The 12,283-nt window shown below is 36.3% G+C and overlaps 1 protein-coding gene across 6 annotated transcripts in view; it reads left to right on the forward strand.

Moving 5' to 3' along the window:
- Positions 1-12,283, forward strand: part of BCO2 (beta-carotene oxygenase 2) — a 63,421-nt gene that overhangs the window by 31,849 nt on the left and 19,289 nt on the right. For 5 of the 6 annotated variants that reach the window (XM_081543424.1, XM_081543426.1, XM_081543429.1 and 2 more), the window contains 6 exons: positions 867-1,078; positions 1,289-1,404; positions 2,212-2,314; positions 8,041-8,169; positions 9,430-9,590; positions 10,514-10,681. In XM_081543424.1, the coding sequence (XP_081399550.1) occupies positions 867-1,078; positions 1,289-1,404; positions 2,212-2,314; positions 8,041-8,169; positions 9,430-9,590; positions 10,514-10,681 (889 nt within the window). Of the gene's footprint in view, positions 1-866; positions 1,083-1,280; positions 1,405-2,211; positions 2,315-8,040; positions 8,170-9,429; positions 9,591-10,513; positions 10,682-12,283 lie in introns of all 6 variants that reach the window. The other variant, XM_081543425.1, reaches the window with a different exon arrangement.

The raw sequence follows: 12,283 nt of genomic DNA on the forward strand, positions 1-12,283 counted from the left end.
TTTCACCATGTTATAGCATGTGACAGAATTTCTCTCCTCTTTAAGGCTGAATAATATTCCATTATATGTTAAATTTTGTTTATCCTAGTCTTCAGCTGATGGATGCTTAGGTTGTTTCTATCTTTTGGTTATTGTAAATAATGCTGCTATAAGATGGGTGTACACATATCTACTTGCATCCCTGCTTTCAAGACAGTAACCTTTTAAGACAAGCCTTTAAGATAAAACCAAGCATTTTTGCTTCCTTTTCCATGCTGAAGACATTAAACATTCAATCTGTCAAGCACTAATGATAAACCCTTCAAAAAGTAAAGTGAAAAATTTTCCTTACAGTGTTTTAATGTTCCATCATTTAGATACATCATTTCTAGTGTGATAATATGGACAAAAATGATTATCCAGTAAGGGCAGTCATCTTATTTGCTTACTTTAGCATAGTTTTGATAAATTTGACAAAAAATTTAAATAAACAGAAAATGTAATACACAAAAGATATGAAGATAACTATGTCTAAAAGTTTTGGAGTCCCTTTTAATTTGAGAAATATCAAGCATTCCATATGCTATTATCTTGGCTATAGGGTAAAGATACAGTTATCTTAGAAGTCAACAGCTTAGGGTTTTCCTTTAGCCCTCTGATGTATGAGGTTTTGATAAGGGGTTAGGATCAAGAGAATGTAAGTTGGTTTTTCATTGTTGTACTCCAGGATATACTCAAAATCTGTCATCCCTTAATTTCAAGTTCTTTGACTAATCAGGTTGTGCTAGGAACCCATCCCATTCCCTTATCTCTGTATTTGAAATCTCTCCTTTTGACCCCACGTTTTTCTTCCGAATACTTATTTTTCTGTTTTTGCTCCTACTAAGGTACAATCACTGGTTTGATGGAATGGCTTTACTTCACCAGTTCAAGATGGAGAAGGGCACAGTGACATATAGGAGCAAGTTTCTACAGAGTGATACATATAAGGCCAACAGTGTTCGTGATAGAATTGTGATCTCAGAATTTGGCACATTGGCTCTCCCTGACCCATGCAAGAATGTTTTTGAACGTTTCATGTCAAAATTTGAAAAGCTTGGTAAGCACCCTTTATTATGCCCAGAATTTTTGGGTAATAGTGATGATTCTTTAAATTAATATGACATATGTCAATCTTTATAAATATGGATCTTGATATTTATTTATTTTGATATGAGAGGATGTTTCAACTGCTTTCTCCCTTGATTGTGTGCTTAGGATCTGCTATAGTAAGTTGTGGTGTTTAAATAACTTTGGAATTTGATTTCAGCAATTTCTGACAACACCAATGTCAACTATGTGCAGTACAAGGGTGATTACTATCTTAGTACGGAAACTAACTTTATGAATAAAGTGGACATTGAAACCCTGGAAAAAACAGAAAAGGTAAAATATAGGTTAAAAATATAATAGATCCTAAAATTTCTCTCCATTCAAATACTTTTTAGAGTAGTTATTATCAGAAGAAAAAATTGGATTCTTAAACAAAACCAAAGTTACCCACTGATTCAGGTCATTATGTACCCTCTGTCTTCATTAGAATGGCCTGCGGTGTTGATTGTCCTTAAAGATAATTCTAGATTTCTTCCTTAGTCCAACTGTCTGAAGGCTAGGGCAAAAGGCTAGGACATAGCATAGTACAGATTTATTTCTGTCATTTCATTTTCTGCTTAGCTACAGGTATAATTGGACTGGAGATTATCTAGACCCAAACAGGCCTGGAGAAGGAAATGGCAACCCACTCCAGTACTCTTGCCTGGAAAATTCCATGGACAGAGGAGCCTGGTAGGCTACAGTCCATGGGGTCGCAAAGAGTCAGACACGACTGAGCGACTAACACATACTGCCTTAATGTTACACATTAATTTGAAGCAAAATAAAAATTGGGGCCAGAATCTTAATCCTTATTATTTTGAACTTTCTTGTGATCTTGAGCAAAAAGATTTCTTACTGGATAATCATTTTTGTCCATTTCTTGGTGGTGGTGGGAGGGATTTTGTTTGGTTTTCTTGTTTGTCCTTAGTTTCTTTTTCTTTAGTAGGAAAAATAATTTTGATTTCACAGAGGTGAGATATCAGGGCTTAAACTATAGTTATCTTATTTTAAAAGTATTTGATACATCCCTACTGTCTATGCATCTAAATAGAGACCTACCCATGTAATTTAAGTCTCTGAATGGTCTTAAATTTTCAGGTTGACTGGAGAAAATTTATTGCTGTGAACGGAGCAACTGCACATCCTCATTATGATCCAGATGGAACAGCGTACAATATGGGGAACTCTTATGGGCAACATGGTAACATTGGGATGGGAGTCTTTGAAAAAATAATTGGGAGTTAACTGTCTTCCCAGAGTTCCATTATGACTAAGGTGTTAACTTATATGAAACTCATTTGAAAATTTAAGAAAGAAATCTCTGAAACTGCATTTCTGAACTTAAAATATGTAATTTATTGTTATGTTCTGTGGTCTTTTTGTGTATATACTTACAAGCTGATTTTCTATTTGATCTTTTCATCACGACTCACATTTTTATGTTCCATTATGCTTTTTGGCTCACATGCATTGTAGGGATTTTCAGTATATATTTCTCAAACTTGAATTTTTAAGAGGTACCATACTATAAGAAATTTAGAATGGTACAGCAAAGAGATAAAGAGAAAGTACACTGTATGTTACATAGAGAGGAATTTATTTTTACCAAGGGAGTAATATACTACAAAGTAAGTTAAGGTTAAAGTTTGGTTGCATTTGCAGCTACTTGTATCACATCCCTTTCCTGTTCATCTGTATACTTTCCTAGCTGTCTATTAGTCTGTTCCAGAAGGTTCTAATGGCTAATAATGATAGCTAACATTTATAGAGTAACTAGTATGTGCTGGTGTTAACCATTTTTTCCCATATAGTTTCTCACTTAATCCTATAACAAATCTCTGAGAAAGGTACGATTATTTTTATTTTTTTAATTGAGGTATAGTTGATTTACAGTGTTATGTTTAGTTTCCCATATTCTTTTCCATTATGGTTTACTGCAAGATATTGAATATAGTTCCCTGTGCTGTACAGCAGGACCTTGTTGTTTATCTATTTTATATACAGTAGTTTGTATTTGCTAACCCCATACTCCTAATTTATTCCACACCCATTTCCCCTTTGGCAACCATAAGTTTGTTTTCAATGTCTGAGTCTATTTCTGTTTTGTAAATAAGTTCATTTATATCATATTTTAGATTCCAATATAAATGATATCATATGATATTTGTTTTTCTCTGTCTTGCTTCGCTTAGTTTGATAATCTCTAGGTCCATCAATGGCATTAAGAAAGGTATTATTACCCCCATTCTAAAGATGAGGGCACTGAACCTTGAGAAGATTTAAGACGCTTGCTTAAGCAAGCCTCAAGTGCCTAATACCAGGCTTGGCACCAAGCCTGAATAACACAGAAAAATCTTGCTATTAGTCATTCTGTTAGACCATCTTAACAATTATTTATTGCTGAGTACAGAGGATTCTCTCAGGGCATGCAAATTCATTATCATATACCTGAATATACATCTCTCTCTGTTTGGAAAGGAATGTGTGAGTACAAGTATTAAAAGTTTCTGACTGTCTATCTTAGCTGTCAATATATCATTTATAACCTATGAATCCTTTGTGTAGGTTAACTTTTGAATAGGTTAATGTATACCTCTGGTAAGGAATTGGCTTTTTGGGTTTTCATCTCTACCTCTCCATATTTACACATGTGAGTACATATGAAAGTGAAGACTTCAGGTTTGTTTTTTTACTGGCTCGAGAACAGATAGGGTACCCTGGAAACTTCATCACCCAGCCCTCTCTGCTCTTTGTTACTTGACCTCAGGTAGGGATGTGTTCTTCAAATCTCTTATAGGAAACATCAAACATCTTTTTAGGTAAAATCTTTAAGCAAATGGGTAAACTGACGCAGCTTTTCTTTTGTCTATTCATTTTTTTGATCATTAAAAGTTCATTTCTTAATAAATTAACTCTAATAACCAAGCGGGGCTTCCCTGGTGGCTCAGACATTAAAGAATCTGCCTGCAATGCAGGAGACCCAGGTTCAGTCCCTTGGTTGGGAAGATCCCCTGGAGAAGGGAATGGCTACCTGTTCTATTCATCATGTACAGATGTGAGAGTTGGACTATAAAGAAGGCTGAGTGCCAAAGAATTGATGCTTTCAAATTTTGGTACTGGAGAAGACTTTTGAGAGTCTTGGGAAGCAGGAGATCAAACCCGTCACTCCTAAAGGAAATAAATACTATTCATTTGAATGACTGATGCTCAAGATGAAGCTCGATCTTTGGCCACTTGATACTAAGAGCTGACTCATTGGAAAAAACCCTGATCCAGGGAAAGATTGAGGGCAGGAGGAGAAGGGGGCCACAAAGGGTGAAATGACTGGATGGCATCACCGACTCAATGGACATGAATTTGAGCAAACTCCAGGAGATAGTGAGGGACAAGGAAGCCTGGTGTGCTGTAGTCCATGTAGCAAAGAGTTGGACATGACTTAGTGACTGAACAACAGCCCACTCCAGTGTTCTTACCTGAAGAATTCCATGGACAGAGAGGAGCCTGGTGGGCTATAGTCTATGGAGTTGCGAAGAGTTATAGATAACTTTGTATATAGTCCATAATATAAGAAATGCTGTTTAACCATTTTTATTTATTTTTCTAAAATAAATCATTAGATCAGTGATTCTCAGCCTTTAGAACACCCCAAAGCCATCTGGAATGCTTCCTAGCAATGTGCGACCGTGGGCTTCATCTTCAGATATTCTGGTTCAGTAGACTTGAAAAGGGGCTAAGATTCTGCAATGTAACCAACCCTTCACTCCTTATCTTGATGCATTTTAACAAGATCTTCAGGTGATTTTGTTGCAAGTGGCCCATGAATCTCTGAGAAACCTTGCACCAGTCATTATGAGTTGAACTTGTTATTTTGCCTCAATTTGACCTTTATGCAAAGTCCTGAGGTGTCTCCCAGAGTTAGACACAAAGTATCGAGCAAATCATTTCCCTGGGCATTCAGTCCTCTGCTCTGTGTTTCCTGGGTGTCTGTCTGCCTTGCGCATACCTTCAAGACTTACAAGCAGGACAGTTCATCAACTAGTAGTGTTCAAATTTAGTAAATTGAGTAATTGTCATTTAATCCAATTGCTGAGATAGGAAATTCTTCTCTTGATACTCTAATCTCAAGTAAAACTGGATTTACTTCTTTTTTCTTACTTGATTATTTGGTTCAGTGAGAAATTTTTGAACTAGAACACAAGGGTATGTGTAGCTGCAGAGAGCTCAACTAAACAGTATGTGTTTGGGGGACATTTAGTGATTTTTTTGGTAAATGAAGTGCTTGCTAGTAACTTCTACCTTTACAAAATAAAAAGCTTTTAATTGTTTTCACTTTTCCAGATATTTTTAAAAAGCCCTTTGAAAATTAACAGAAATCCTCTAGACATTTAATCTAGCTAGTTTTAAGTACTAATTTAAAATAATGTAATCTCTTAGACAGTAATATTGGAACTATAGAGTATATCTTTCATTTCTTTTATGACTCATTACTGTATAAAGCATGATGTTTTATTTATAATTGTTTCTCAAAACATATATTATCCTAACCTAGACCTCCCTACTAGTTGCTTACTCAGTGTTTTTACTAGGATGTCTAATAGAGGTTACAAAATTAATTTTTTAAAACCAAACTTTTGATCTTTCTCCCTAAATTTCTCTGCTTAAAATCTTCCCCACCTCAGTTTAGGGTAACTCTATCATTCTACTTGCTTAAGATGATAACCTTGGAATCATGTTTTATACCTCTCTCACATCCACATCTAATGGGTCAAAAAGTAATTTCAGCAATGCCTTCAAAATATATCAAAAATCCAGCTACATCGTGTCACCTCCACTGCCCCCACTCTGATTTGGGCCACCATTCTTTCTCATATGAATTATTGTAATAGCTTCTTAACCAGTCTCCTTGCTTCTCCCCTTACCCTACTTCAATTTATTCTCAGTATATCAGCCAGTTATCCCTTTAACCTACTCCACCTCATCTAGAATTTTCTCTCTGCTTCCTATGGGCAGGGCCACTCTGCCCTCACTACAGTTATTTGAACACTCCAAACTTATTCTTGGCTAAGAATCTTTGCATTTGCTCTTATCCCCTCATAGCTCAGTTGGTAAAGAATCCGCCTGCAATGCAGGAGACCCCAGTTTGATTCCTGGGTGGGGAAGATCCCCTGCTGAAGGGATAGGCTACCCACTTCAGTATTCTTGGGCTTCCCTTGTGGCTCAGCTGGTAAAGAATCCGCCTGCAATGTGAGAGACCTGGGTTTGATCCCTGGGTTGGGAAGATCCCCTGGAGAAGGGAAAGGCTACCCACTCCAGTATTCTGGCTTGGAGAATTCCATGGACTGTATAGTCCATGGGATCGCAAAAAGTTGGACGTGATTGAGCAACTTTCACTTTCATCACCTGAAATGCATTTCTCCTAGATATCCTCAAGGCTCTCTTCCTCACTCCCTTCAGGTCTTGACTCAAATGCCACCTTCTTAGTGAAGCCTTCCCAGACCACCATAATTTAAGTTGCAAATAGTAGCAGCCCATATCCTTATACACTCACTTCTAATTCCCATTCCTTTGTTTATTCCTCATTATAGTTCTCATCTGATGCATTCTATTTTTACTTATTGTATGATTTTTTTAAAATTTGAGTTTTATAAAATAAGAGCCTTTTGTCTATTTTGTACACTATTTTGCTGTACACAAGTGTCTAGAATATGGTGCTTAGGACTCTTAGAAGAGTGCCTGGAATATAGTTGACACTCAGTAAGGGCTTCCCAGGTGGTGCTAGCAGTAAAGAACCCTCCTGCCAGTGCAGGAGACTTAAGAGATGCGGATTGGATCCCTGGGTCAGGAAGATACCCTGGAGGAGGAAATGGCAACCCACTCCAGTGTTCTTGCCTAGAAAATCCCATGTACAGAGTAACCTGGTGGGCTGTGGTTCATAGGGTTGCAAAGAGTCGGACATGACTGAAGTGACTTAGTTCTCAAGGAGCTGCTGATAAATGAGTAGGGAACCAGATGGTTATCCTGTTCCAAAAGAGGTGAAGAGATTGTGAAATTCTATAAGTTACAGGTTCTTCAAGACCTACATTGGCACTTCTAACACCAGAAAGATAATTCAGTATGATCTCAGTATTTGTTCATTCACTGAGTTATTTAACAAACATATGTTCTTAGGCAATCCATCAATAGTTTTTTATAGTTCATTTACAGGTCAGTGTTTGGTATTGAGGATGCAAAGATGTGTCAGACATAGTTCTTGCTCCAGAAGAGCCTAATCTGCCTAATCAGATAAATACACAGAAAATTATAGTAAATGAGATAAGTACTATGACAGTGTAGAATATAATCAGAGCATAAAGGAGGGGCAACAAATGTCTTTGGATGGGAAAGGCTGCTTACGGAGTGGGTGCCTGAGTTGATTCTTGAGAGGAAGTAGTAATAGTCAGATGAATAATTGCATGAGTGAATGTTGATAAGATGGGAGAAGAGGGAACCCAAAGTGACCCCAAGGATCTAGAAGACCGAAAGGAAGACGTTGGACATAAGTACAAATGGAGACTGTAGTTTTTGGAACTGGGGAATGAGAAGAAGGACAAATAGAATTTGAAGATATTTCTTGCTGCTATCTTACCTTTTCCTATGAAGCTGGGGTTGAGTTCATCTTCATAGAGGTAGAAGGGAACCATTTGTGAACATTAAAATATAATAGCTATTGGTTGGTTACTTTGTGTATGATGTTTCAAAACCTTAGCTAATACTGTTTATAATCTATTTTTTGTATCCAAGTCGTTGAAATAACCCCTTATGAAATATATGTGTCATGCTTATTGTATAAATCTCTTAATCGTTTTTGCCTAGTCCACAAATGCAAGGGTTATCTTTTATTCTTCAAATGTATGTGAATCAGTTAAGACAGGACTTTCCATTTTCCAGGTTCCTGCTATAATGTTATTCAGGTTCCTCCAGAAAAATCTGACCCTGGGGAGACAATCCATGGAGCCCAGGTGATATGTTCTATTGCTTCTGCGGAGAGGATGAGACCTTCTTACTACCACAGCTTTGGTGAGCCTAGAAATAAGGCAAAATTTAATGGGGCCTGCCTTAATGTCACCGTTGCAGGGGGACTAGTTTTAGAAAGTTCTATGTTAATATAGTTTATCTGAGTATGGTGATAAGAGACCAAGGTTGCATTTTAATGCGAATTAAATTCATTCTGTTTAGTCATGTATTGCTTACCCTAGCCAACTGACTGGAAAAGATTTTAATATAACCAATTATGAAAAAATTGTTAACAAGTTTTTCATTAATTGACTGCTCTAGGAAACAACTGTCAGTTTAGGAAGTTATCAGTTCCTTCCCAGCGCACAGAGTCACGGAGAAATAGGCTGAGATTTAGTCACCTAACCGTAATTCCACTTAAGTTCTCTATGGAGAACAGCCTCTCCCTCTAGTCCCCTGCTCCAGGATGAAACAATGAATAACCCCTAGTCGTAGAAATCAGTCTCTTTGTTTTGTTTTGTATTGTGTTGTCTGTCATTGAATAAATACAAAGGAAAAACATACCTTTATGCGTGTTTCCACAATAGAAGCTATGGGCTTTGGGTGATTATGATGTGTCAGTGTAGATTCATCAGCTATAATACATGGACCACTCTGGTGGAGGAAATTGATAAAATGGGAGCTGAGAGTGTATGGGGATGGGGGTATATGGAAAATCTCTGTACTTTCCCCTTGGTTTTGTTTTGAGCCTAAAATTGCTCCAAAAAATAAAGTCTTAATAAAAAAAATAATTTGACCATAAAAAATTGACAGAATTCAGTATTTTAGGTGATTTTAAAGACCACAAATAATAATCATACTAATATTTTTTGGGAGGGAAATTCATATTCCACATAGATTGCTTCAGCTTTTTTTCAGAATATTTATTTTCTGCATCCTAAACTTTTATAGCCAATCTGCTCCTAGATCCTTACCTCCAGTGTAAATAGCAAAAGGATTAAGGAATAAAGTTCTAGATCGAAAATGACACTTTAATGTAATGCTTCCTAAACCAAACAATTTGAAGAGGAAGAAAAAAAAAAAGATTAAAAAATGCAAGTTGAGGGCATTCAGCCCAAGCTATTGTAAGAAGTTCCTGTTTTTATGTAGGAACAGAAAATATATATAGCAAAGCTGAGAAATGTTGAAGAATTATTTCTGATTGGCATTTGTTTAGGTCGGCGGTAATATGTCCAACTATTCTGACAAGTCCCCATAACTGTTGCATTTCAGACAACTCTATTTTGCCAAATAACATTTTATTGTTTACTTGAACCATTTTAGGAATGACAAGGAACTACATCATCTTCATTGAACAGCCTCTAAAGATGAATTTGTGGAAAATCATCTCTTCTAAAATTCGAGGAAAGCCCTTTTCAGATGGAATAAGCTGGGAACCCCAGTATAATACACGGTTTCATGTGGTGGATAAGCATACTGGTCAGGTGGAGTATTTTGACTGTGAATGATTGGACATGAAAGCGAATCTCCATATCACTGATTTTTGCCTTGTTGGGTATTTCTTGCATAAGCCACTCTTAATTAAAGGATATTGCCTTATTCCATAAGGAGGGCTAGCTATATATTAATTAATACAGTGAATTTTGCATATCAGAAAATTGTAGGAAATGATTTTATCCTTTAAATTATCTGATTCAGTTACAAAATGGATTGACAACAAAAATGACATCTAGGAAATCCTTTTAGCATGTTAGCATGGATTTTTCTGTATAACAATATTTGCTAAAGAGAATACTGTTCATGCAGAGGTCTTTTGTAACTTTTGCAATTATATTTTTATTAGTTGCTTTTATGACATTTTAATGTATAGTATGATAATACTACCAAAGTCCAAAGTGTATTGGTTAAATATCTTTCTATAGACTCCTGATAAATAGCATTGTTATATTTGTCTGCTTTTTAACCCCTTAAAGAAATAGTATCCTAAATTTGCTGTAGTCCTGCATATAATTTCATTACCAAAAAAATCCCATTTTAGTAATGAGAGCATTTTCTAGAGGCTTAGTCACTTAGTCACTATCATAAACTTTTTAATAAAAGCATTCTCTATTTAACCATGTACTAAAGAGTTTAGGATTTCTTTATTCTTCAAAATATTGGGCCATATTTTGTGAGAACTTTGAAGATGGTTAAATCAGTTGATTGGTCTATATCAGATAGCCTCAGTTTATTGATTATGAGATGAGATGATTTTAAATCAAAACATATTTGCTTCTACATTCCAAATTCTGGTTTTTATACCTACCAGGCCTATTACTTAAAGGGGGAGAAATCTTAATTTGAGCTTTGTGGATCTGTACCCTAAAGGAAATAAAATATCTCTTTCTCATTGTTTGTGTTCCTGCAGCTTCTTCCAGGGATGTACTACAGTAAACCTTTTATTACTTTTCACCAAATCAATGCCTTTGAGGACCAGGGCTGTGTTGTCATTGATTTGTGCTGTCAGGATGATGGAAGAATTTTAGAAGTCTACCAACTACAGAATCTTAGGAAATCTGGGAAAGAGCTTGATCAGGTAAAATTCTCTGATTTGTCAAGAGTGGTCAAAATAATTTTGATCTAGCCAAGTTCTGGCTTTGGGCTTGGAATTAGCAGTTTCTCTTGCCTGTTTGGCAAATAAAGAGGGAGAATGGTTTTGAAACATTGAAGACACAAGTTTGTAATTTATTTATTTAGTACTTCAAAATAATTCAAAATATATACTTAATGCCTAATAAATAAAAATTATATTAAAGGAAACCAAAAAATATGTTTTGAAACACTTGTGATTAGTTCCTTATTACACTTGAGCACTAAACATACGTACATTTCCTAGAAGGGATAGTAAAATGGTAAATAAAACTGTAATATTAATTCTTCGATAAAAGAAAATGTCTTTGTTCCTCAGCTTGAAGGGATTCATTTTTTCCTGATAATCAATCTAAGGCAGAATTTTTCCTTGGATTACGTAATGTAAATTGTTTTCTGCTGTAGTTTTATTTTAAAATTTCTTAAAAACATTACTTTTAAAGTTTACTTACATTTACTTAGCTTACTTATGTTATTATACCTGTATGGTAGGTCTTGATATCTTGATATTTACAGTATAAGTCCTTTAGCTCCTTTCTATTTAAAGATTGCCTCAGTTTTTGTTGGCCTTTTGCATTTCCATAAGTTTTAGAATCAGCTTATTAGTTTTTGTAAAAGCAAACAAGCAAACAAATAAAAAAAACCATGGTTGGGATCATATTGTATGATCTGTATAGATTAATTTGGGCATAAGTGACATCTTAACAATAATGAGAAATATTGAGTCTTCCAACTCATGAACAGGGAATATCTCTCCATTTATTTTAATCTTTTAAAACTTTCTTTTTAAAAAGTTACCTTTCAGTTCAGTTTAGTTCAGTTCAGTCACTCAGTCGTGTCCAACTCTTTGCGACCCCATGAATCGCAGCACGCCAGGCTTCCCTATCCATCACCAACTCTCGGAGTCCACCCAAACTCATGTCCATCGAGTCGGTGATGCCATCCAGCCATCTCATCCTCTGTTGTCCTCTTCTTCTGCCCCCAATACTTCCCAGCATCAGGGTCTTTTCTAATGAGTCAGCTCTTCGCATGAGGTGGCCAAAGTAATGGAGTTTCAGCTTCAACGTCAGTCCTTCCAATGAACACCCAGGGCTGATCCCCTTTAGGATGGACTGGTTGGATCTCCTTGCAGTCCAAGGGACTCTCAAGAGTCTTCTCTAACACCACAGTTCAAAAGCATCAATTCTTTGGCGCTCAGCTTTCTTCACAGTCCAACTCTCACATCCATACATGACTACTGGAAAAAATTTATTTTAATCTTTTAAAAATTTCTTTTTAAAAAGTTACCTTTACATTAACAAAATTTATCCTTTCTATTTATTTGGCTGTGCTGGGTCTTCTGGGCTTTCTCTGATTGCGGTGAGCGGGGGCTACTCTTCATTGGGGTGCACTGGCTTCTCATTGCAGTGGCTTCTCTTGTTGCAGAGCATGAGTTCTGGGTGCATAGGCTTCGGTAGCTGTGGCACATGGGCTCAGTAATCAGGGCTCACAGGCCCTAGAGAGTGCAGGCTTTAGTAGCTGTGGTGCACAGGCTCAGTAGTTGTGGTGC

The sequence above is a fragment of the Giraffa tippelskirchi genome, chromosome 11 (genome assembly GCF_054371585.1).
Source record: "Giraffa tippelskirchi isolate mGirTip1 chromosome 11, T2T-mGirTip1v1.2.pri, whole genome shotgun sequence".
Lineage (NCBI taxonomy): Eukaryota > Metazoa > Chordata > Mammalia > Artiodactyla > Giraffidae > Giraffa > Giraffa tippelskirchi.